Source organism: Kryptolebias marmoratus, linkage group LG24 (genome assembly GCF_001649575.2).
Source record: "Kryptolebias marmoratus isolate JLee-2015 linkage group LG24, ASM164957v2, whole genome shotgun sequence".
NCBI lineage: Eukaryota > Metazoa > Chordata > Actinopteri > Cyprinodontiformes > Rivulidae > Kryptolebias > Kryptolebias marmoratus.
Window position 1 is genome coordinate 9,949,956 of NC_051453.1, and position 27,042 is coordinate 9,976,997.

Sequence of the window (27,042 nt, forward strand, 5' to 3'; positions counted from 1 at the left end):
GGCGTCACACCGCCCCTGGCCCGGAGGAATGTGCAGCCTTTAAAAATAGCGTCCTCTCCTCCTGACAGCGCTGCTCCGGAGGCTCCGCGGCACTCTGCGGGGAGAAGCAGGAATGCGAAGATGGCTGCAGACCTGGGAGAGCTGCTGGTCCCTTACATGCCCACCGTCCGAGTCCCGAAGACGGGCGACAGGGTCTTCAAGAGCGAGTGCGCCTTTTCTTTCGACTCTCCCGTAAGTGGCTCCCGCACACCGAGACATGAGGGGCTCGATCAGGGGGGGAGGGAGCGCGTCTCAGGCGGGGTGACAGCCTGACCGACACACGCTGTCTGTCTGTGTGTGTGTCCACGGCCACCTGAGCAGAAATCGTCTCAGGGCAGAGGTGGAGGGGGTTTCTTTGTGCTCCCCAGGCTACATCCCATCCCTCCAAGCAGGCCAATCAACAAACACCCACCTGGCTGAGCTCTGAGGAGCCTGCAGCTCCACATCAGGCACGGGGGTGTTGATTAGATTTAAAAGAAGTCCCTGGACCTCCTAATGTCACCACATGCTTACTTTTATTTATATGAGCAGGAACAGTGTGACTTTTTATGCTAATTGAGTTGTTCAGCCTGTGTTGGCCTCCCACTGTGTTTAAACCCCCAGTTCTTATTGTTTTCCTGTCAGTTTTATCTAAGACTTACATTTTTAATTGGTCCCATATATTTTATTTGCTGTCTGTAATTTTAAGCTTATTTGTCGCTCAGTGTGCTGGTAAAGAAACCATTCCTGCTTTACTATCTTGACTGAAAGTGTGTTTTTTTTAAAGGTGACTCAGCTGTCTGGAGTTCATCATGCTGGCCTGAGGGGCTGGTTTATTTTTATCCTCCCACTGTTGAGGCTCATATGTCACTCTGGGCCACTTAAAGGTTTAACACTGGGGTTTATAAAGCCTGCACTGATTGTAGATTTAAGGCCCGCGTTCTGAAGAGGTGTTTTCCTGTTATTTTGTTTCTGAGAGGCCACGTGTGAACGGCAGGAAAGATGGGTTCCTTTTTTTATTTTTCCCCCTAAAAGTGAAAAGTGGTCCAAGTTGTCCTTTGCCAAAGCGGCTCAGAGTGAACCGCAGGTTGTGTTGGCTCCGGATGAATGCTGTGACACAATGAAACCGTGGTTTAAGGTTCAGGAAATCAGCTTGTGATTTTTAAACTACAGCAAAGCCCGCAGATCCTCAAGGTCCCAAAAAGGAATTTCTCTTGTTACTTCCTCTAACGTGACGATCTTTTGTTAAAACGATAACATAAAGACTTCAATATGAAACACATGATACATGAGATGTAAAGGGAGACTGAGTTTTATATTTTACTGTAAAAATGTTCCTTTTTTTAGTTCTGCAACATTTTTTTTGCTGGTATGACAAGTTGTCTAAATGAATGAAGAAGAAAATGGTTGCAAGTTTGAATTTATTTCTTTTCTGTTTTTTTTGTCTTGAAACAGGTATTCTGCGATTATAAAAACAAAAACTACCATGTGATACATGCCTGATGACTGGAGCTCAGCTTTATTTTACATCACTGATGTTGTGACATTGCTGTAGTTCTAATTTGTTCTCGCCTCACTTCCACTGTTGCTAATCCAGCGAATTGTTTTGGTTTCCACCGGATTTCAGACAATTCATCACGTTTAGATCCCGTCTGAAACGGCCCCCGTTTGCAGATAAATTAGCAAAATTTGTCTGGAATTTCAAAAGTGTCTGACGTGTTTGTGGTTTTTCACCTTTTGCTCTGCCCTTTATTGTTGTTCTTGTTTGTTTTGGTCTGCAGGAATCCGAGGGAGGCCTGTATGTGTGCATGAACACATTCCTGGGCTTTGGGCGAGAACATGTGGAGAGACATTATCGCAAAACGGGACAGAGCGTTTACATGCACCTCAAACGACACGTCAAAGAGGTAGGGCTTGCATCTGCCCTTAAGCTTTAAAAGGATGTGAGGATCGCAGTTTGAGTTAAATTGTCAGCAGCAAGGAGAAGAATAACAATCCTGTTTGTTAACAACTCAGAAATCAGTGTAACAATAACCCATGAGAGTCTTCACAGAATAATTAGTGAATGATAGAAACAAATTTTCATACTGTATTTCAAAACAAATCAGTACTGGTAGTTATCAAAAAATTCATTTGAATGTAGCACATCTAAAACAACAATAAAGCAATGAGCAACACAGTATTTGAGGTTACATTATGTTTATATCAAAGTGGACCTAAGAGGGAAATCTAACATAGCACCATCTGAATTTACAACAACAAAGTGATTCACACTGTAATCTTACAGTTTTGACTTGTTGACTCCTGTCTGTGGTCATTTTTGATTTTACTAGCAGCTTTACATTGTAACTGCAACTATATTTTGGTAATTTTTACTTTTTGGTTCATTGCCTTGTGCTTATTTAGCAACCTAAAAGGGCATTTTTGGGGAAAAAAAAAGTGAAACAACAAAGTTGTTGCTGTGTTGTTGTTTTTTTTCTCTCACTGGCTCTAATTGCCATCCGATTGGCTCCGCTTTGGAAAGAGTTGCTATTTCCATGCCCCGATCTGGCCAGAAACAGCTGCTCGCATTCTGCAGGCTCCTGCGTCTGCTGTTTTTCTTTCATGGGAGTCCATTTGGTCTCGAGTGTGTCAGCATTCTCCCTCCTTCAACTCTGTGTGGCTCCAGACCTGTTGGTGGCACTGTGGATTCTGTCATGTCAAATTGTATGGACATCTACAGACTTAGTGGTTTTGGTTGTCAATCTAATAAAGCTCAAATGTGCGAGTGTGTTGGATGATTTTCTCTAAATGTTGCCTTTCTGTCCACCTGGACAGAATGTAGTGTGAAGAGAAACATCGTATAGACAAAGAGCAACACTGCAGTCCAAACACATGATGTTAAATGTACTGTAAATGGTAAAATCATGTGCATCTGAAGGAGGTCAGTTAATCAGTGTTTAATTTTGACCCTGACACTGTAGGAGGGGGTTTCCTTTGCCCTGTAACTTGACCTGGCAGCTGGTTTATCTACCAGCTAATTCTAAGAAATTAATAACCATCTTGATCAACCACAGCAGAGCACTTTGGTTTTTTTTCCTGCAGTAAAGACAACTATTCAAGATGCTAAATTTTGTGATTTTTATCATAAAGAAGGGTCTTGGATTCAGTTTTATACCCTTTCTGTTTGTTGCAGAAAGCCACCGGAGCAGCAGGAGGCGCCATCCCCAGACGAAGAAATGGAAAAGTGTTCCTAGGTAGGTAAAAGGCACTCCTGCAGTATTTACAGCACTTATCAATATCGCAGTGTGTGTGGGGGAAAAAAACAACTTAAGATCATTGAATGAATACTAATCTTCCTTTTTTGAACCTCAAATTGCAACCCAGCAGGATACACCCACATTGTCATTTAAAGCAGAATGGCATTTTTCTGAAGCCTCATTTAAAATAATAATAAAAAAACTTTACTAAAACTATGCAGTAAGATACAGCACTCTGGAGGCTGTGCCATAGAAATTTGAGAGGCGTAAAATAAAAATTCACTGCAGCTTTTAAACAAAGTCAATCTGTCAGGTTGGTCAAAATTGTTGTCATAAAGGTACCGCAGAGAAAAACATAAACAAGCAATCATCTGATGCTGTCAGCCTGGCACAAACACAACATGGTTAGGCTTGTATCAGCTAAGATGAATGTTGGTCCAGCTGCTAGAAACGGGTAAATGTGCCACTTTACTTACTCTGAGCATGGCAGTGGTACTCACCCACTCAATCATTATCTGTGGGGAACTATAAACGAGTCCGATCCAGATTACTTAAACTTTTAGGAATATCACTGGGCTACTTAGAATTTTTAAAAGCATATCCCTCTGAAATGTTTCTAAAAATGATCCCATGATTTATCTGCCCAGTAGTTGGAGAAATAAACCACTCACTGCCAAATCATCACTTGTACTGATGCATATTTCATTCATTGCTGGAAACAAAATAAAGATAATTTTTTAAAAAGCAGCTCTTATCGCTTTTACAGTTTTGGTAATTTAATGTTAAATGGATCATTAGAAGCACCCATTCTGTCTGTGTTGTTGTTTGCTGTCTGCCAGCTGCCCCTCTAGCCGTCCGATACCCACAGCGTAAGATATTTCCAGTCATGAGCCCTCTCCTCCAGCTCCTGTTCTCTAAATTTAGCCCACTTCTTTGTAAATGTGGTTGGTAACTGTTCTAAATCAAAGCCTGGCCCACTCCCTCCTCCTCGGGTTGGGTAGGGGGCTGGTTGGTTTATAGTTGGGGCTGCCTCCCGTCAGTCGCTGCTGTCCTCTCAGCTGCCGCCACCTGTCAGCGTCCTGTCGAGGCCGACGCTCTTCGATTGAGGTGATGACGCAGCTCGCCGAGGCGCAGGTGTCTCACCCTCCTTTCTCCCTGCTGGAGGGATTCCTTCCACTCATTCTCAGCGCAATTGAGTTTTGGGGTTTTTTTTTTCATTTTTTTACACTTCCATTCCTCTATTCTTTGTATCTGACTTTTTTTTTTGGTTCACATCTGGCTAACTTTCTTTATGGTTTCTTTTCTTTGGGACAACTCTTGCTTCTGTCCCCTTTTATGAAATCATGGATGTGGGCTGTTTGTATGAACGTCATACCCATATCAGTTCTGTGATCTAATCGAACCACTAGCTGATGTGTTGCTATTATATCGGTGACCATGATAGCAAAGTCAGAGATAACTTGTGACTCCGTTTCTCATGAGTCATTCTACAACTTTAGGCTGCAGCTGGAAACTGACAGCTCTAAAACTGCACCGATTTCGTTGATGTATTTTACTCCAGAAATGTTTTCTAGGTTTGAATTGACATGAATTTGGTCATTTCAGGTGAAATGTTTTATCGTTAAATCACACTAAATTGAGGCCCTGAAAATGTGTTGACTGAGTTGGAAAAAAATGTCAAACAAAGTGTTTTTCTTTATTATACAGATTTAACAAGTTTTAATGTATTATTTGATGGTGTTGCATGGATTAATCAACAGGTGTTTGATTATTTTTTAACTATTGAAGAAATTAATCAATTCAACATTTCATTACCTCTCATTGATATTTTAGAAATTAAAAGTAATCAAGAAGAAACCCTGACCTTTTACTCTATTACCAGTGTTATTATTAATTGTAAATGCCTTACTCCAGCTGACTAAATGTTTGCTTCCTTCCTTAAAGATTTAGAGCTAAACCGTGATTTTAACGGAGAGGACTATGAATACGAAGATGAGGCCAAGCTCGTCATTTTTCCAGACCACTTCGAGATTCCTTTACCAAATATTGAGGAGTTGCCCGCTCTGGTTAGTGAGTCGGAGCTGTGTGTTTTCTGTGTGTGACTGTGGGGAAGGTGCACTCAGTGGTTCCCTGGTCTCAGGACAGCAGGATCTAGATCAGGATGCTGGAATTTATGATGTTAAAGTTAATTTGTTTCATTCAATCTTAAAATAACACAAAAAAATCTGTGATTTTAATTTTGCTTTTTAATCCAGATGCAGTTTTATTTATTTTTTTCTGCAGCACATAACATTTTGGGGAACCACAAAGTGCACATATTGGTGTTTTTTTTTTTTTTTAATTTTAAAATTTATTTTGTGGGTTTTCTTTGCTTTGTTTCTTGCATGGAGTTCCAAAGTGACCTTTCACTCTTATTTGTGTGCTTTATGTTTAAAACTTGGCTTTGGCACGAGTGTATTTGTCTTTATGTATACAAAATACATTTTGAATACAGAATGTATTGTGTGAAATAACTTTGTTAGAATAACAGCTGGTGAAAATGTGACAGATTCACTGCCACTTTGTGTTTGTTGCTCTTTACTAATTAGAAGAAATCTAAGATAACTTGAAATATTAGAAAAAATGTGCAAAACTCACCACAACAGAACATTTCTTAGTTCTTCATGTCTTTGTATTTGTAAATATGCTCAGTAATATGTGTAGTTTTACCCTGAGTACGGTGTTGAGGCCAGTGACGATACATCAATACACCAAAGATGATTGTATTTAATAGATTTCATTCCACTTGCAATATTATCTGCACAATAAGTGGGAAGAGCCTAAGTGTGATGCCACAAAACTTGTTGGTTTTTCATTTGCAACTTTACCCTAAATTGTTTTATTAAATCTTGCAATGTTTGTTGCTTTGCATGTGTATTTCAGTTTTGCTTACGTCCTTTTTAAGAAAAAAGGTGTATCAGCCACATAATGCAACACAACACAACTGTATGTTTTCTTGCTGCTCTGTTTGTACTGAGTTTTTTTCTTCATCAGTAAAAAAAAAATAAGGTTTCTGCACTGATGTTGACTAAAATGTTTTTAGTGTGACACAACATCACGTACACTCTCTTAGCTTCCGTCTTATTCCATGTCCAGGTGACCATTGCCTGTGATGCAGTACTCAACGCACCATCAGCTTACAAGAAACAGGAGCCTGAGTCCTGGGAGGAGGAGATCCAGGTCTCCAGACACGCCAGAAGCCTCAGACAGCTGGACAACGGAGTCCGAATTCCACCCAGGTGGGACTGACGCCAGGCTAAGTTTCTGTAATTAAATAACAAAAAGTGATTTAATTAGGTGAACTGTGGAGATTCAGTCTTTTTCACGTTCATACTCTATGCCCTACTCTCATTGTAGTGCAGCTGCAGTGCTTTGACACAAAAGCTTACAAAGCTGTACGTTTTGAGCACAGCAGTAACACAAGTCTGTATGTTTGCCGCCAGTGGCTGGAAATGTCAGAAATGCGAGATGAGAGAAAACCTGTGGCTGAACCTGACGGATGGGTCGGTGCTCTGTGGGAAGTGGTTCTTCGACGGGAGCGGAGGTAACGGCCACGCTCTGGAGCACTACAGAGAGACCAACTACCCCCTGGCTGTGAAACTGGACACCATCACCCCAGACGGAGCAGGTCTGATCTACAGAACTGGAATCTGATTTGTGCTCTTACGTTTTTCGGAAACGACACAAATTTTCACAAATATGAAGCAGTCCCTTGTCATGATTTTTAACATGTCAATAGTGCATTCAAAAACTCAGATGTTTAATATCAACATCAATTCAGAATCACATTTGATATAAAGACCCCATATTTGGCTTGTTTGGTCCAGTGCTTATTTCAGAGTATTAAAACATTTTACATGCTGTAATGTAAGGGAAAAAAAAGACTCTTTTTATTATAATGCATATTTGTACAGCATCTTTCTGAAACACATTGTTTTAGTTACTGTCACTTTAACAACCCTCTTCTGAGAGACCAAGTCTGCTCTGATTGTTCAAAGAGTTGCTCATTCATTGTTTGGATAAGACCCACATTCTGCTAATATAATCTTTGTCTTGTTAATGACAAATATTAAACTGTAGGGGTAAATGCAACTTTGACAAGAACTGTATAAATTTCTGACTAAAAGTCTTTACAATGTGGAACCATCAAGGCATCATTTGCTCATAAACTGAGCTTTCCGTTGTCACCAACTGTGTTTTTGATTTTCAGATGTTTATTCATTTGAGGAGGAAGAAGCTGTGTTGGACCCTCACATATCAGAGCACTTGTCACACTTTGGAATAGACATGCTACAGATGCAGAAGAGAGTGAGTTCACTAATTTTATCATTTTCTTTTGCTTCAGCTAAATCTAAGCTGCTTAAACAAGGGTGTTCACTTGTATCAATCATATTTTTCTTAGATATTTTTGTCTGCAGCCCCACACTGCAAAGAAAAGTCGTATTATTTCCCTCTAATTTCAGACAGAAAATGGGCACCACACAGACAACAACTCCCGACCACGGGTCAGTGAATGGGAGGTGATCCAGGAGTCGGGTATGAAGTTGAAGGCGGTGTTTGGTTCTGGTTACACGGGCATCAAGAACCTGGTCAACAGCTCCTATGTAAGCACAGTGCTGCAAGTCCTCTTCAGCATCCCAGACTTCCAGAGGATGTGAGTACTGGATGCTTATTTTTGGATGTAATCTAGGATATTTAGTCTTGACACTTTTTTGTTTTTCGTTTATGACACCTAACGCTAGTTACAACTTAAGAAAATGGCAATGGTGAGTTTGTTCACTGCCTTTAGCAGTCTTTAACAAACAAAAGATTAAAAATTAATGAAAAATTTTAATTAAAATGAATTTTTTAGTTTAAAGTCATGACAGTCTTTGAAAGTGTGTGCATATGATAAACACCGTGAAACAATCCAGCTTTATATTATTGTTTTGATGTTGATAACTTTGCTTCATCAGTTTCTGCTTGATGTATTTGGTTGCATGTGATTATAGATGATGGGAAACTAATATGAGCGCCAGAAGATGGCGTCTTTTCAGTAACTCGTGCATTTCAACAAGTCTTTTGTCTGTGTGTCATGCCCTCAGTCTGAGGTGAGTGTGTCTCGTGTGTTTTCATCTTTAGGTATGTAGGTAATCTTCAAAGGATATTTGACTATTCACCCCTTGACCCCACCCAGGACTTCGCCACTCAGATGTGAGTGACTCCTGAGTTACTTGATGCAGTGTTAGAGGAGAAGGTAGTTTTCAGCTACTTCTGTGGCTAAAGAAGACAGAAAAAACAGTTTGGAGCTTGTTTTACCAAATCACTGTATAATAAAAAGTGTTTTTTATACTGGGACCAAACGAGGCAATAAGTATTTTTAGTAATTGTTTTGTTAGATTCTGGTAGAAAACTGGTGTTTTCTATGGTCATCTGTGCAGCATATATTGGAGGAATTAGTTGTAGCAATGTATAGAAAAAGGTAGGCTATTTACCAGATGTACAGTACTAGTTAAAGGTCTGGGCATACCTATAAGTGACAACAGACTTTTCACTGCTGCTGCAAGATTTTTTATTTTATTGACTGTTTTTAATTAAAACCTCATTTGCGCAGCTGTTAAACCTGTCTTAAGTTTAAAGGTGTTTGATATGTAAGGAATTTGTGCTCTGTTCATTCAGGCTGTTCCGGTCAGAAAATTAACCCTTGCGAGGATAAAATGATACCGATTCTGCTTGAACTTAGTGTCTTTTTTTTTTTTTGTTTGTTTCGACAGGGCTAAACTGGGACACGGGTTGCTCTCAGGCCAGTACTCCAAACCACCCATGAAATCTGAGCTCATTGAACAGGTGATGAAAGAAGAACACAAGGTATTAAACGGGGTATGTCCAGCTCCCAAACTGGGTTCGTAACTGATAGAAGCTTGTTGGTATGAAGACGTGACAGAATGAGTTGTTCTGTGTTGTGGACACAGATTTGCTTTTCTTTCTTTGACTTCTCAAAAGATTTACATTTTTCAATATGTTAAACCTTTTTCCTTAACCTCTGCTTTTTTACTGTGATTCTGAAAACATCTCTTTGTGTTCTATTTATCAACCTTTTAATTGTTTTACAGATATTTTGTTTCTGAAATTCTCAGACAGATTTAATCAATTTATTCTTTGTGTGTTCCACTAACTTATTTTAGTGATCTCTCATGTGATTTCAAGTTATTTCCTTTAAATATATTAGTGCACAGCTGCTTGGAAAGTGAAGGACGAAAATCATTCAAGCAAATTTGAAGCTCCCAGCAGTTCTTTAAGCATGGGCTTTCTTTTAAGCCAAATGACTCAGTAATTGGTGGGACAAAATCTGTGATCCTGAACTTCCTACATGCAATGGTAGAGTCAGGTTTGGACAAGTATAGACAGCTGGGGGGGTCATGGGGCGGTTGGTTTCAGTTTGCACAGACACTTTCATTTAATCACACTCGCACAATCTCATTAAAATGGCCTTTGAAAGGTTTTTCTCCACTATAGGCTGTATGAAATATCAGCAGGTGATTTATTTTCATGGTGTAGCAGAGTGATGTCACTAGTTTTTATTTACTGTGGTTATTCAGTCATTAAAATTTAACACATGTTCTGCTTATGGACTTTTTTGTGTTTAACAGTGATCTGACTACAATAGTGCGAAGAAATGCTTTGACATTTCATGAAGTAATCTTATTTGGTCTCTAAATAAATGCCAGGATGACATTTGAAATCTCTGCTGGCTGCTTGGCAACTACTTGAAGCTAAGAAATGGTACAGCCTGTAAATGTGAATTTAATGGGTTAATAGTTGAAGATTTGTTTGTAATGCCTGACCAAATAAGGTGTAAATTAATGGCGGAGTTAGAGCTGTGCTGTAGGCCGGCTGATTCCTTGCTTGAGTTTATGTTTTGTATCACATCTTTCATCTTCTGTCACAGAAAACTGTCGACTCTTTTTACAAAATGTGCTTAAACTATTTTGTTGTTTCTTGAAATTTATTGTTCACAAATCAAACCAGAGTTCTTCCTTGTAAACCGAGCTTCTTCTAGTTGTGAAATGAATGTGAGAAATTCAGATGTATGATGTAGGAAACTGCCTTGTGCTTCCCTCTCAGACAGGTGAGCACTCATCTATATTTTTATTTCTTTAATTTTTCCTTTAGCACCAGCAGAGGGGCATCTCTCCCCGAATGTTTAAGTCCCTGGTCAGCAGGGGACACCCGGAGTTTTCCTCCAACAGACAACAAGATGCCCACGAGTTCCTCCTGCACCTGATCAACCTGGTGGAGGTGAGTCAAGCTCTAACTGTTCAACGTCTACATGCAGGTTGTTGCATCTCTCATCTGAAAATGTGATTACCCTCAGCTTTGAAGAAATAATAATAAAGTTGTATAGAAAAATATAAATTTGCCAACTTAAGAGGTTATGTGGATGTTAAACATCAGTCAGATGAATGTTTGCATTCAGTGCTGAATATATGGCAATAAATGGTTTATTATAGATTGTGTTGGTTAGAGTTTAATTCCTTATTTGGTTAATTTGATCCCCTCTGCAATTATGTCTGAAACTGTTGAGCACAAAAACCACCCACCAACTTTATTAATGTCAGAAAATAATTAGGATTAAACCCCTTTTTTGCAATGAAACTTGGTAAACGCTGCAGGTTTTTCTTTTGTAACAAGCTTCTCCTTTTATCAGAGGAGAAAAAAGATGATTGTGGTATCATGATGTCTGTTTCTGACATGGAGGAACTTCTAGTCTTTTGCATCAAACTTTTCTGCATGATAAAAATTGATAGGGAATAAATTGGGTTTGGAGTCTTTTAATCCTAACCCAAATAGGTAGCGTTCCTCTGAACCCTGACACATGAAGGGACAGACTTTTGAAGGGAAGGGTCTGGTTTTAATTAAACACGCTGCACCAGCTCTTTGATTGGTTTATACACATGGGCTTCTTTGAATGGTCTCTCTCAAGCTGGATTTATTTTTATAGTTCAAAATTATCTGCTACACAGGGTGGTGAGAAAAAGCTTCCAGTTGTGCCTCGGATGTGATACCCACACGAAGTCGAAACTTGATACTTCCTGTCTCTTATGTTAAGCACAACAAAACACACCAAATCTATTCTCCCAGCTTTAGTTACTGATTCTTTAGACTTCTGTTCTGTTATCTGTAGAAACGTGTATGTTGCAAAATGTTCACTTGCCTTTCTCAGCTGTCTGTAAACGACAAGCTGATTTATAGATAACCTGACTAAAGCCACCACCATCAGTCACTCCACAGGCTGTGCCCGAGTGAAATTATAACTTGTGTATTTCTGTAGCTTCTCAGAATAGAAGGACTGTGTTGCAGAAATGGCTGTGCAGACTTGTCCCTTAAGATGCAATGGCATCTTTCATCAGAGTCTTCAAATAAACAGTCTAAAACCTCAGTGACCCCTACCCTACATAAGATTTGAGGCCACAGAGCAGCTCAGTGATGACTATTAATGTGCCACATTTATGTAAAAATGCAATTCTCTCAGTAGTTAAAGGTTAATTGAGCTTCTGAATTAAAGAATTAAACATTTGGCAACAGATACTTTCTACAGTCGCAGCTGCATTACAAACTTCAGAGTGATGTACTGATTTTATTCATTTAGCCTCTTTTCTGTGTTTTAATATTATTCAAGTTTGGAATGTTTTAACATTTTGAAGACTTGTATTTTTTTTTTTTGGAATCATGTCTATCTTGTATGAAAACAGCATTTTAATAAATGAACAGAAGACAGGACAGTTTTAGTTTACAGCTTTGGGTTCAGATTTAAAGATGACACGTTTGACTAATAAAAACTGAAAACTTAAGTAAGAAAGTTTTTTTTTTTAAACTCAGATCTGCCATTTAATTAATCTGAACCAAGCACAACAACACACAGAGATTTTACAGTCTTCCTTTTAGGTACAAATTTTCAATCATTTGGAAACTGAGGGTAATAGTTTTACAGAATTAATGCTACATATAAGAACTCAGTTGCTCTGGTGTTTGTGACTTGTTACCAGAAATGACTTTTTGTTTTACTTTTTCCCAATATTTTGCTCTGTGGCTGTTCAGATTTGTTTTAATTTTATTTGTAAAAAATATAGACCTAATTTTGAACTTGCTGATGATTCTTTGACAAAGTTTGACACAAAGCTGTAAGCCTTGACCCAAATGTTGCATGAAAAATTAAGACCCTGTTGGATGTTTTCTCACTTGTCACAGTTATTGCACTAGTTGTGCAGCCATCCAGAGCTCAGCAACAAAATAACTTGGAATCAACTCTTTTTTTTGTGTGTGTGTCTGCAGAGGAACAGTGCCGGCTCGGAGAATCCAAGCGACGTTTTCCGCTTCCTGGTGGAGGAGAGAGTTCAGTGCTGTCAGACCCGTCTGGTTCGTTACACTCAGAGGGTTGACTACTGCATCCAGCTGCCCACTCCCATCGAGGCAGCCACCAATCGAGGTACACAAGTCCATTCACCAGGTCACACACACACGCACACACACTTACACTGTGCTGCTACAGTGTGAAGCTCCAGTCAGGTCCAGAGATGTTTAATTGTTTGATGTTTTAATTCTGAGGATGGACATATTTACAATGAAAGCATCTGTTATGTCTGTAAATATATGAGCTGTTACTTACCTCAACTGATTGTAGAATATTCTGTAACTATGTACAATTACAAGGTCTTAATATAATGTATCCGTAGTTTATTTTAGGACATTGAGCAAATTACTTTTAATATTTGAATACGAATTATCATCTTACTTACTTTTTTACACATTCAGTGATTCTGGGCTTTGTTTTTTATTTTACCAGAGGAGCTGCTGGCATATGAAGCCAAGAGGAAAGAAGCTGAGGAGAACATGCAGGCTCCCCCTGAACCGGTGCGAGCACGCATCCCTTTCACTGCGTGTCTGCAGGCCTTCACAGAACCAGAAAACGTCCCGGACTTCTGGAGCTCAGCGCTGCAGGCCAAGTCAGCTGGAGTCAAGTAAGCACTACTGGGTTTTCACTACTCGCCTCGTCTTTGTTGCTTTGATACACCTTTTTTTTTAAAATGTTCTCTCTCAATGTTATTTCTCCACAGAACTTCCCGTTTTGCCTCGTTCCCAGAGTATATGGTTGTGCAAATCAAGAAATTCACATTCGGAGTTGACTGGGTGCCAAAGAAACTTGGTAATTTGTTTGTCACACTGTATTGACAAATGAGACTGAAAATGTCTGTTTATTGGGCTTCTCCACAATTTTTATGTTTATAGTACTGAAAATACCCAGAAGAGGGCACTATTGAACTACAGTTATAAGTAGATTAAATTTCTATCCAAGTAAATTTAATTCAGAAATGGTTTACCTGCGGTGATCGATGTTCCCTTCTGTTCACATCAGCCTGTTTGTGTTGTGCAGACCTGGCAATCGATGTTCCAGACTTTCTGGATCTGAGCCGGCTCCGAGCCACGGGGCTGCAGGCAGGTGAAGAGGAGCTGCCTGATCTCATGCCACCCATCGTGTTGCCTGAAGACACCAGAGGTATGACACTGACTGCCATCAGGACGGATTTAATGCAGAAACAGTCCTGGTGTGTACGCGTGTGTCACATCATGAGCTGTGCAGTTTCATGGGTTTGACAGATTGGTTAGAAATATACACTTTTTAAAAAGAATATTCAGGCTTGATTTATAATTCTAAATGTTAAGCAGTGTAAGATCCTGAGTTATTGTTTCTGTGTAGTACTCCAAAAGTCATCATATGTAGTTGACAGATCTGAACTGCTGACTCTTTTACTCTGAACTATTATTGTTAGAACACATGCAAAATGTGGTTTGGCATTATTATGCTTTAATGAGCACAGCTTTCTCCGTAAAACACTGCTATTAACGGTATACATTGCTTTAAAATTATAATATACCAAAACGTAAAACAATCTCTTTGGGATGTAGGTGTTAGATACTAGTAATTTCTTGTTTACAGCAGAGGTTTTCTTGCTGCTGTTTCAGCTTTTAAGAAATGTGCTGTTAAGTATCAAAAATCATAATTAACAGGTATTTCTTAAATATATAGTTCAGCATTTGACATGTAGTTTTTGTACAATTTTAAACCTTAAATGGGTTTTAAATTGGGAATATAAAAGAGGAAATGATTGCATTCTGTTTTCATTTGCATTTAACACATCAAATGTTTCTCACCCAGACCTCACAGACAGGAATCTCCCATGAATCACCAGTTGTGGCCCCGCAGCAGCTTACGTGGTCATGCGTGAACTCTTGATAGAAATCTAAAATGGCACTTTTAATTACTTGGGGCATTTTTGGCCGTTCATTTTTAATGTTATGGTTCTGTTCTAATTGTTAAAGGGCATTGTTTTCCTGGAGCTTGTGCGCTTTTGTTTAGCGGTACCTAAACATGTTTTGTTCACTCTGTTGAGTCGGCATGAATCTGACTTTTTGCAACTATATGATAAGTCGTTGATGCATTTAAAAGAAATCTGTTAGTTGGTGACATCTGGCTGGAGTGGACTTTTTTATTTTTTTTAATCTGTTTTCTTTTTTCAGTCAAATCCTGTGAAAGCAACCCAAGTTCTACATGAAGGACTTTAATGGAATCCAAAAGGAAAACAAACATTTTTAAATAGTTATTAGAGAGTTGTGTTCAAAATGTAGCTAAGAGCAATACAGTATCTGTAACTTGGTCAGTTCTACAGATAATTGGAGCGGTAGTAGCTGAGAGTCATTCCCTTCACATACTTTGAGCACTAACTAATCACATGAGAGCTTTAATAGGTTGACATGCAAGGTGGTGGGCGATATGCATTCCTTCAAGGATTGTTACTTCAGCGTCTTTTAATTTCTATTAAAAGACGTCTACATCGAGTTATCCACGTTGTCTTCATATTTTAGCAGATGCACAGTAAGAGTTCAGAGGAACACTGTGGCCTCTTTGGTGCTTCTTACGTCAACAAACTGGAGATTTTTATTAAAATATGTTAGGAAGCTGCATTTCTGCACAGGAAACTTGGGGGATAGGAAAGGAAGTTTGAACTCATTAGTTTGAATGGGCTTTAATATTTCAGGGCTGAACGGGATGTGCTGTACCTTCTTCACTTTTAGATCCAGAAACAAAATGGAATTGGCTTCTGAGTGTCAAATAAATAGATCCTGGGTTGTACATTTTAAATCTGTAAGCACCTAAAATAGTATTAGCTACAGTAGTAAAAGCTACAGCTGTATTAGTTATCCTGGAGGGTCATTGATCAAAAAATTAATACAGTACATGTTAGTTTTTTTTTTGTAAGTATAGTTCTTTTGAAAGCTATTTCCCTGAGTTGATCATGAGGATAAATTGTGATCTGAAAAGAGGTCAGACTAAATCATTTGCTGTTTTTCAATAGTCTGATGTTTATTATGAGTTTTGTTTGTTGTGAATGAAGCGGCGGCTCGTTATCGTGTTCCTGGTGATGAATCATTGGTCTCTCATCTGTCAGAAAGCATCAGGGATTGTCATTGATTACAGAGCACCATGCAATTTGTGTTTTCTTTTAAGCTGATTGAACCACAATAATAGTCATCACTGTTTGTCTGTTCACGCATGTATCTTGAACTATTTGGGGAGGGGAGAAGGAGGAGGAGACAATTTTTGTTTTTGTGTTTTTGTTTGTGATGCACCAAACTAACAACTAGAATCATTTGGATAACATTTTGAATGCTAATTTTGGGGGTTTTGGTTTGCTTGTTGCTAGGTTAAAATAGAATAAATAAAGGCCTAGTATTTCTTGATGACACACATATCGCATATAAAGTTGGTAAATTACACAGTTAAAGTTATTCTGGGCAAATTATAAAATTAACATTTCACACAATGTTGTGTGATATTGCAATATCTTACATAATCTGTTAGTGCTTGGTGTATGTTTAACGACTACGCCAATTTTTAGTGCAGTATCTGTAAGATTCACTGAATTATAACCTGTTTTTCGTAGTCTAAGATCAGTTGGTTGTGGCTGCCATCTTGAATTGGGTTCGGCCCAAAAATAATCAGTTTCAAATGTTAACCCAGTGATTACTTTCTGAACATTTCATTTCATGTATTTAATCTGTAAAATATGTAAGTTTTTGTAATCTTCTCAAAAGTGCAGGTATTTAAACACTAATTACTTATAAATGCACCACATGCTCATTTTTTTGCTTCAAAATGAAATTTAAAAGTAGTTTTATATTTTTTAGCTGCCTCAAGAACCATAAGCATTTTATTTTTTTTCTTTTCATGTTTTTTGTTGGCAATAAAACCCTCGAACACACACTTTTTGTTCAGAAGCCTTGCTGCGATCCTCTTTTCAAAAAGTCTGATGGTACTTTCCTAACATCGTGGATGCGAGGCATTTAGGGAACATTTAAAAAAAGATTTATACTCACCTTTAGGTGCTGCAGCAGTATTAAAAAAAATACAAATGAATATTGATCTCACTGTGCAGCGTCACCTTTTAACAGTTTTTCTTCTCTTCTTTCAGATAACTCCATGAGCTCAACAGACTGTGAGTATTTAATTCCTCTTTGGAGTCATACTGTTTGAACAAATGTGTAGGACGCATGTAAGTTATTACTTTGTAAAATGTATTTTGGGCTGCAGACAGCAGTGATGAATGCTGCTGAGCTGAACCTTCGACTACCTGAGCAGGTGTGGCAGGTGCTCTCTACTTCCAGGCAAACTTAACTTTTGAATGTAGCTCTGCCTTTTTTTAGCCAGGCTCATTTCTCTTCCTGATGAATCTTGCCTCAATAAAAAAAAAAAAAAAAAAAAAAAAGTCTCCCTGGGGCTGGTTCTCTTCAGGTCTTTGTGTTTAATGAGTCCCAAAGAAAGAGTGTTACTGGTACTGCTGAAATGGTGAGTGCATGTTTAGGTGTTGACGTTAGTTTGTTGCATCTGCAGCTCCGGAGATCGATGAGGCGGCGGTTATGCAGCTGGCAGAGATGGGCTTTCCACTGGAGGCCTGTAGGAAAGCGGTGTACTACACAGGCAACATGGGCCCGGAGATGGCCTTCAACTGGATCATAGCCCACATGGAGGAGCCTGGTGAGGAAGAGTCAACACACAAATCATGGGAACACACAGCTGAGGGACCTGGGAGATGTTTGACAATCACTCTGAACGAAAATGTTTGATGAGGAGCTCATTTCAGCAAAGACAAATGTGGTTTTTAAACATGTCGAAGTTTCTGAAGAGCTCCAGAAACACTTTGAGTAGAAGAACACTGGAGTGAATCATTTGACAAATTAAACTGTGTTGGGTTTTTACCCATAAAAGATTTAACATTTTAAACATATTAAAATAAACAGTGAATTAAAACTGAACAGTACAAACATGTGGAGATGAAAGAATGGGACACAATGTCTCAAATGTTGGCATTATTCACAACTTGATTTGTTTACAGATTCTGATTAAAAATGAATCAAAGGCCATTGTTACCTGTTAAATATTCTTTATTTTTTCAGAAATGCAAAGCAGCCAATCAGCCTGATGGTGCCGCCTGAGTTTGTTTACAAAATGTGTTTTTAGATTAAAGGCCTAGCATTCCTTGAAGGAAGGCGTGTCGCCCACTGCCTTTCATGCCAGTTTTAAACTAAAATCTAACGCTGAGAAGGGATGAACTTGTAGCCGTTTTGGTCCAACCTGAGAAATGACACTGTGCTCAATCTCATGTGATATTGTGTTAGTTTTCAGACCCTCAGCTACTACCACATAACACATTATCCCAGTAGCTGTAAAACTGGCTGAGTTTTAGTCATTTTGTTGGTTTATGTCGATTAGCTGCGGTGGCCATCTTGGACTGGTGACTCCAAAAGCTGATGAGTTTTAGATGTACATTGAATGATTACTTCCAGCGGTTTATGAGATTTTTTTTATTTATTTTTTTGCCAACAGATAAACTGGGTTAATGCCAACAGATAAGGCTATTGAGTTTTTTTGAGCAAAAATATTGCACACACAAAGACTCAGGCAAAAATATTATCACCTCTCTGCTTTAGGTGATAAAGTGTTTAGGTCTAAGTTTTAACAAAACAAATATATTGATCTAAAATAGAGCAGTGATACTGTAAAAGGAATGTGGGTAAGCATTTAAGTTTCATCTTCCTCTGAAGTCACTTAAAGTAGAAATTCATAAACATGCTTCTGTGAGCTGACTTTACCGACATCTAGGGACCCGAACGTGTACGACACGATATATATCACAAAAAAGGCAGATTTATTTGTTGGGGACCCTTATTAAACACAAAGGTAATTTTAAAGTGAGAGCCACATCACATTTAATGTTCTTCTAGTGTATATATTGTCTGGGTTTATCTCCCTTTATGGACTGTATGTGTACAGTAAGTGATCATCACCAGAACCTTTATGGGAGCTGACTCAGTCTCCTAGAGCTCCTCAGCAGTGGAGCTGTTCCCTCGAGGTGCTGAATCGTGTCACTTTTATTTCCCTGACTAGCTGTGAAGAGATTCTATAGTAGATGGAAATTAGAGCAGCCCCCTGCTGGTTGGTTTTTAAATGGGTTTAATGCATCTGTAGAGCGGCAGCATTCAGGCTCATTACTTCAAGTAAGTTTACTCCTTCCTTCTTCTTGCTGTTAAGGTTTTCATTCTCACCATGGATCTGGGAATAAAGGTGATTGCGACAGACAAGAGAGCAGTACAAATTTGAACAAATTGTTGACGCTCAATAAAATTAAGTGAGCTTCCACTCCTGTCAAATTCAAAAACGGATCAAAAAATATTAATTAAATTTCAGGCCTAATATTTAAAAATTAGTTTAATACCACCGAAAACTTCCTCTGATAGTTTCAGAATTGTGATTATTTCATAAATCGTTTCTTACCTAAGTCTGTTATGACTGCGAAGACAAACACTTTTAATATACTGTGGGAGTGCAGACCATATTAAACCTTGCTTTTATGAATGCATTTAAACAGATGTAAAGAAACCAGGGACAGCAGGTAAACCGAGATAACCCTTTGACAACAGCAAGGAAAACAATTTTGTACACATTTTTCCCCCATCCTGTAATGAAAGCTAACAATGAAAAGCATCAGATGCATTCATAATGTAACCTTGTGGAGCAGATGGTTTGTTACACACACTCAGACTGGTATTGCGCTCTGGTTACACAGAAATATCTGGGAAATCTTCTCTGGAAGCTGTCAAAAGGCAAAGAGCAGGGGATTCAAAGAGCCCTCGGTCTATCAGTCCTTATGAAAATCACCGGCTGAGCCAGTCATATCAAACTCTTGCAGAAGCTGTCGAGAAGCTTAGCAAAAACCTCTTAATTGAGGAAAACGTTTTAGGATCATTATTTGTTGTTCATTCCGATTATAGTACATGCATAAAAGCAGAACAATTTGTATATTTCACGGAGAACATCAGTGGGAACCCTGAGGTTTTCCTTTTGATAAACTAAAGACATTGAATTACAGCTTATCTATAATTTGAAAAACAACTTCAAACACACAAATAACACCATAGAGTTTATCTGTAGAGGTTACAAACTGTCAACAGCATTGGAGGACTCGATATAATGAGCTAAAGTGGCAATAGAGAACCACTTTTGTCTATTCTTTATTACATTAAAGGAAGTAATGGTGCCAAAAACTGAAGCTCTTGTCTTCAGCTGAAGGTTGCATTAATGAAGAGCAAGCTGTTGTCATCTTATAAAATGCTTTTGCACAGGAAAGGTCAAGTTTTTGTGCTAAAGTAATTTTTAGTGAAAGTGGTTAAATGACCTACTGCTTACCCAACATTGACGTCTTTAACAAAGCTCATGATAGAATTTAAAAACAGATTGAAGTTAAATGGTGCAAACATCTTGGTGTTCAGATGAGGCATCACATGTGGTTCAAAACAGCTGGATTATTTTCAGTCAGAAGGAGACGAGATAAGGAGGCTGAGGTGGTGGTTGTAGAAGATAAGTGTTTTTTAATTTTGAAGACTGCAATAAAAGCTCATTTTATTTCCATCGATGCACTACTTCTTATAGAAGTGTCCTTGTTCCATCTATACCCATATCCCATCCATAATTCTGTTAAATTCTTAATTATGAGAACAGGACAAACTGTTGTGCTCAAGTTATTACTTAAAATGTAATACAGTACACAACAAACTAAAATGTAGCCATTTCTTGCTCTAAATCACTAAAAAACCACAACCTCATGAGTTTTATTCCCACACATTCATGATAAGGTCTCACAAGTTAAACACCAAAAGCTTTTTAAAGTAGAGAAAAGGCAATAATTATAGCAAATCATTATTAAATAAAATGTTTCTAGTTCTTCAGCAACATTTAGCAGATCAGTTTCTTAGCAACACAGACACACTAACCAAAGGGTAACAGAGGCTTTGACTGATTTGTCACCATAAAAAAGGAAAAAAATAAATGCCATTTTAATGATGGTGCTAAAAAAAGAAAAATATCTGATTGTCCATATAGGCCCGGTGTGTGAATCAAAGCTGGACCACACTGTGTGTTTGACTGGGTAGAAAATTGACACATGTTTGTGTTTGAACTTTTTCAGTACTGAATATTTTGATATTTATTAAACTCAGCTTATCTTTTTTTAAAAGTAATTTTTTTTTTTTTTTACCTCTTTTAACCCATCATTCATTATTGATTAGCCTGTATGGTAGATTCTCCCAATCTTACTATCATTTACTGGTGAGTCAAACATTTCTCTTAAAACAATTTATCGTCAAAATATTTTACAAGCAAAAGCAAATCAGTCATAAGCTTTTGCTTAGTAGTTATTGATAAAATATGTAATAATTAGCCTAAAGAGAAAAAAACAAAACAATAATTTTGAGTTTATTTTTTCTTCCTTCTCAGACTTTGCAGAGCCACTCAATCTGCCCTCCATGATGGATCCCGGCCCCCCTGCCAGTGACAGCACCCTGGGGGCCACGCCGCTGGGAAACTCGCCCCCTGAGGAGAGCATCGCCATCCTCACATCCATGGGCTTCCCTCGCTCTCACAGCATCAATGCGCTCAAAGCCACAGTCAGTACTTACCTTCTCTCTTTGTTTCCTTTCACAGAAAACTCTTTTGTTTGCTTTTGTTGCATTTCTTGATGAATTAACTCTACTTTCAAACATTTGTTATACGAACTTGTATAATTATTCTTCTACACTTTATTATCACCCTCTACCAAAGGTGAAGGCAGAGTAATGACGTTTTTGCCCGTGTCTGGGTGTGTGTGTGTGTGTGTTTGTACCATTATCAAAGTATCTTACGAATCACTGAATCAGTTTTAATGAAACTTTCAGAAAGTAATCATTAGATGCACATCTACAGCTGATAAGGCTTTTAAAGTCTATCTGTTTTTTAAAGCCACCACAGCAGAGCAATACTAGCAAACACAAAAATGTCTGTAACTCAGTTAGTTTTACAGATATCATGAGATGGAACATAATGTACATAATGTTGGTTTTAAGGTTTTGACCAAAATGGCTGAATTGTTTTTGCATGAAAGGCAATGGGGGATATGCAGTCCCTTTTTTAGCTTTCAGATTTTCGGTTCTTTTTCTGAACTGTAATGTTTGTAGAAATATTGAGCGGTTTATTTTAACTGATCACAGAGGATCTGAGCAGCCAGCGTGGGCTGACATGGTCATCACGTCTGAGCAGATAAAGTGGAGGTTTTTCTGTAGGTGGTGGTTTAGTCTGCTTTTCATAAAGAGAGTCAGGAAGTATAAAAAAAGTCCGACTTGACCAAATGAAAATGTGAGGACAAAGAACCACCTACACAGTGTCGTAAGTGTCTCTGAAGTGCAGGGCTATAACACAACAGTAATGACCGGCACTGCAAGAAAACACAAAACTGGAGGTTAGATTTAAAAATCGTGTCAAGAGCTTGTAGGAAAGCAGCAGGAGGACGACAGGAAGTGAAGTGAGGTTTAAAAAAGAGGGCAAAGAAGGGTCGAGATGATGGAAATAAAGCTCTGTAAGTCTGAAAGAGCTTTGGCTGGCCTACTTGTTCACTTTCCAAACTGCAAATTTATTAGGTCCTGCATGTCAGAGTGATTTAAGATGTCTTCTCTACATGCTGTTTACAAATCGTCCCTGCAGCACATGCTCACCCCCTGCTTCTCCTCTTTCTGTTTGAGGAACAGCACAAACCTCAGTGACACGTCGACATTTCTCACAAACAATTATCCAGGACATGGAAAGCATTCGTTGCGCGAAGGATTCACTTTTATTTGCTTTATGAGTCAAAGAGAATGCACCTGCTGCAGACTTATTTGTTCCCCTGGTCTTGAAATGGCCTCTGATTCTCACATTTCATGTTTCATATTTCAATTTGCCCCTTCAGCAAAAAATAGCCCCGCAGACTGTTGGTGCAACACAAAAATAGACACCAGGCTTTCATGTTTATCATTAGTAATGCCACTGAGCTCCCTGCCAGCCACGTTGTTGTTGTCGTTGTTGTTGTTGTTGTTGAAGAGGGAAAAAACAAAACAAAACAACAAAAACAAAGAATGCATCGTCGTCCTGAGGGAGGGAGGGAGGTGTGAAACAGAGAGGGGTCTCACTGCTGGTTTACTGTCAGCCTATGTTTAGTACGAGGGACATTTTTTCCCCCCAACCCCAGTGACCTGACAGAGAGATAAAAAAACCAAAAAAGACACAATCATCCAGACCGTCCCCAGACACTCCTCAGACTTTTGCACCGCTGTTTTGGATTAAAAACAAACATCTTCAGGGATGATTTATCAGGGATTGTTGCTTCTACCTCCCCAAGAAAATATTTACAGCATTCATCACAAGACTGGTTCTTTTAGCTTTTCTGAAGAGTCTGCTTTTAGCACCCCAACTTCAAGTGATTTGATAGCTGAGGACGACTCTCAGTTACTACCACACTCATGTTCAGCTTAATATTAGTAAAATCAAGTTATAGCCATTTATGTGTTTGCTGCGGTTGGTTAGCCGTGGCCGTCTTGAATTGGAGTGACTTCAAAAGTTATTTTCTGAGAGTTTCAATAAAATTCGTCCAGTGGTTCATGAGATATTTTGCTAACTTGACAGAGAATGAACACACCCGCAGACACAGGGAAATACATTATTGCCTCTCGCCTGCAGTAGTTGGCAACAATGATGTGTTTATGAAACTTAAATTTATAGAACATTGAAGCCACTGAGGTGCAGGGACTGTCGATAAGTTTGCCTTCGTAATTTTCCAGAACAATAATCTTGAACGAGCACTCGACTGGATCTTCACCCACCCAGAGGAGGAGGAGAGCGACGCCCTTTCAGACATGGCCGACACAGAGCCTAACTACAACGCCTTCTCCAACACCAACTCTCACAGCGACTCCACTCTGTCTCCAGACCGAGACATGTCAGGCCCTCGAGTCAAAGACGGGCCGGGACGTGAGTTGTTTTACTTACTAAAGTTAAAATGGACATTTACAGGAAATACTGACTTAAGTACTTATTTTGTTGTCTTTTACATGCCTCTCTGATTCTGACAGCATCTGTAAAAACTATTTAGAGAGCTGTTAGCTTGTAGCTCATTCTATTTCTGTCTGTTTTTCTGTTTTAGGATATGAACTCTTTGCCTTTATCAGCCACATGGGAGCATCCACAATGTCTGGACATTATGTTTGTCACATCAAAAAGGAAGGAAGGTGAGTAGCAGTCACTGTCCCTAAATTAAATTAACTTAATTTATCTGTGTAACAAAGCTGACAACATCCAGAGCTCCTGGACGGCAACAAGAACCAGTTTTTAATGTAATTTTTTTTCCTTTTCTTGTCATTTTACTGAAATTTTCTGTGTGCAAAATATGTGTTTATATTTGTATATCAAAAAATGGTAATAAAATGAGGGTGACATCTTGTTTTCTCAATCCAAACAGGAAGAAAAACAAAAAAACTTAAAAAAATATTGTTTTTCTTTACGCAGGTGGGTGATCTACAACGACCACAAAGTGTGTTTGTCAGAAAGGCCTCCAAAAGACTTGGGCTACATCTACTTTTACCACAGACTTTCTAGCAGTTAAAGTCACACACACACACCCACACACACACACACATACACACATCATCCCTGCAGTTTTCAAACAACCTCAGTCTTTCACACAGAGGACTGATTGACAGATGACTGTAACAGTGAAAATGATGGAAGAAACCTCACAGACCAGCTGCTTGCCTTATCGAGATCTCAAAACAGGAGCAACCAAGAACTCTGGTCAGAAAGGGAAAGCAATGTGCTTTAGGTGCATTAGTTGTGTTTATGCTTTAAATGTATATTTCAGTGTTTATGCTAGGGAAAAAAAAGAAGAATATGTGTAGGTACAGAGGGATGTGTGCAATCTCTATTTCTGGAGTGCTCTGTAAACTAACATATCAGATCAGGATGTTCCTCCTCTCTGCCTTCAGCTACTGTGCCGTACTTTCAAAGTGCTACATTTTATAAATGTATGGTGAAATGACAGTGCTGCACTGCCAGCCCTAAAATGCTCAGAAACTGCAACAACAGCCCATGAATCGGTGTGCTGTTGCTGGCTTTACATTTTACTTTGAATTACGGTGAATGTTTTTTTTTATTGTGAGGTAACTAGAGAGATTAAAAAAAACAAAATTTGGTACTAAAAAATAAATGTTAAAGCAACTGGAAGCTTTGAAAGAGATGATAACTAGACTGTAAATAATATACAGTATTACAGACTGAATGATAGCTCAATACTGCCCCAGTTTTATAAATTATAAAAAAATCTACAAGTTTGTCACTTTCAATCAAAAAGTCCCTTTTTTGATGCACTGGCTGAGTTACCCAGATAGATTCAGTATTTTCTTCCCAAAAGCACTTTGTGACTAAAATAAGTTCATATTCTGCACCCGATGCAGTAAGATTGGACGTTAACATGTATATTTCCCACTATATGCAAGTGAATGTGATATTCTCATTTAAATTTCAGTGCTTCTTAACAGTCTACAGTGTTAAATTGAAATAATTTTAGCATGTTTAACAGTGACTGTTTAGTCAGCACTGCACCTTGATATAGAAGTTCCCAATCCTGCAGTGAATATATTTTTTATGTCATTATTTTTTGCCCGAATTGCAAAATATTTGCATTCTTGGCATACTTTAACTCGGCTGCACCTGCTGCTGTTTGGTTCCTTTATCACCCTGACAGATTCAGACTGTGACCCCGAAATAGCAAAATAAATGTTTTTCTCAACCTGTTGCCATTTTTTAGGACAGTGGGCTCATTTGTTACTTTAAACAGTCTCCATATGTGGAGTGCGCTGCAACCAAATCCCCTCTTAAACCAACAATATGGTAAAAGCTGAACGGCTGAATACATCTCCTCTCTTGTTTTCACGCTGATAGACCCTGTGCATGACTGAATGTAAAACTCTATGGTGCTCGCTGCAAACAGAACCTCCTCTTTAATATTCATAAAACACATAAACAATACAACAAGCCACTTCTTTTTCAGTCATTGTAACCCCATGCTGAATTTATGTACCAGCTCTTTACCATCTATGCAGGATGTCTACAGCCTTCAGGATGTATTTAAAGTAGATATGACTTCAGTATGCTTGTTTGTTAGAGGAGACTGTCCAAATCATCTCAATATTGGGGTTCAGATCTTTGTCGTCACACCCCATTACACGGGACTGGACTTGAAACTTGTTTTATTTGCTTCATCTTATAAAAAAGGATGGGGCATTACGGCATTATAAAGTTATTGCCAATAACATGCAGTGAAACTGTCTTTCTCTCAGTGATTCACTTTGTGCTTCATATCTTAGTGAAGAGCCTTCCCTGAAGATGAACTTTGTGTTGTTCTGCAAAAGCCAAGCCCTGCTTATCATTTTCCATTTAGAGCCGTGTCAAGAAGAAGCTAACCCTGCAGAGATAAAATATGCATTTTATAAGAACTGAAAGAAGACACGGAGGCATACATAGAAAAGCGTTAGAGTAGGAGGCTGGAATATGAACAAAAACGGATACAAATGGTCAGGCAGTTTCTTTTCCTACTGACAAAATGCATATAAATATCCATTTTACACAATAAATCCTCATTTCTGCAGTGCTGTCCCTTAACGACACTGTGCCTGAGCAAATGTTCACCTCTGACAAATCTCAACCTCATAAGCAGCTGCAGTGTTTTGTTGTCTATGCAGTGGGGAATACTAAAAGTCTCTATGCAAGATTTGTGTTTCTGCTGCTCATCATCAGCAGATAACTGATGGGCATTTTTCCGTCTCACGCAGTGGTGTTAGTCACAAATGTGTCCACATACGCTGTGAAATTAGTTTCATTTGGTTCCCTCGTCCTCCTGGTTAAAAATGATTGTCTTTTGTATTTTTGTTTTGTTTCAGCTTTCCCTTCTGCTCGGTCTCTTCCATTTTTCCGGCTCAGACATTTTGGTTCAATTTGTCAGCATGTGCACTAAACTTTGACATTTAGTTATTTGGATTACAAAATTATACCTTTTTACTAGTTTTTCCATTTAACTAAATGTCAAAAACCTTCATTCGTGTTTCCTCTGATACCTTTTTGCGAACAAATTAGTGCCATTTCTTTAGTTGTCATTAGTTTTCCTAAAGGAATTATTTTAAGTTATTTAACACGGGCTTTAATCCAAATATGGCTTCATGTGTACGTAATTATGTAGTCAGGGCAGTACAGTATACCCAGTGGCACTGTTTACTTTGTAATGTTTGGTTAATTTAATAAACTACACCTTTGTTGAAA

General features: G+C 38.6%; 1 protein-coding gene across 2 annotated transcripts; it reads left to right on the forward strand.

Annotated features, from left to right (window-relative positions):
* Window positions 1-27,042, forward strand: usp13 (ubiquitin specific peptidase 13). 2 transcript variants are annotated; one of them, XM_017407000.3, is made up of 21 exons: window positions 1-231; window positions 1,800-1,925; window positions 3,194-3,254; window positions 5,202-5,323; window positions 6,393-6,535; window positions 6,740-6,924; window positions 7,507-7,604; window positions 7,760-7,950; window positions 8,418-8,489; window positions 9,050-9,143; window positions 10,449-10,574; window positions 12,609-12,762; window positions 13,120-13,294; window positions 13,391-13,479; window positions 13,708-13,830; window positions 16,805-16,828; window positions 17,224-17,367; window positions 21,163-21,332; window positions 23,514-23,703; window positions 23,876-23,960; window positions 24,238-27,042. In XM_017407000.3, the coding sequence occupies exons 1-21, from the start codon at window positions 121-123 to the stop codon at window positions 24,332-24,334; spliced, it is 2,580 nt and encodes an 859-aa protein (XP_017262489.1). In that variant the 5' UTR covers window positions 1-120; the 3' UTR covers window positions 24,335-27,042. The 2 variants fall into 2 exon arrangements, with proteins under 2 accessions (XP_017262489.1, XP_017262487.1); XM_017406998.3 differs by having other exon boundaries at window positions 2-231; window positions 9,050-9,155.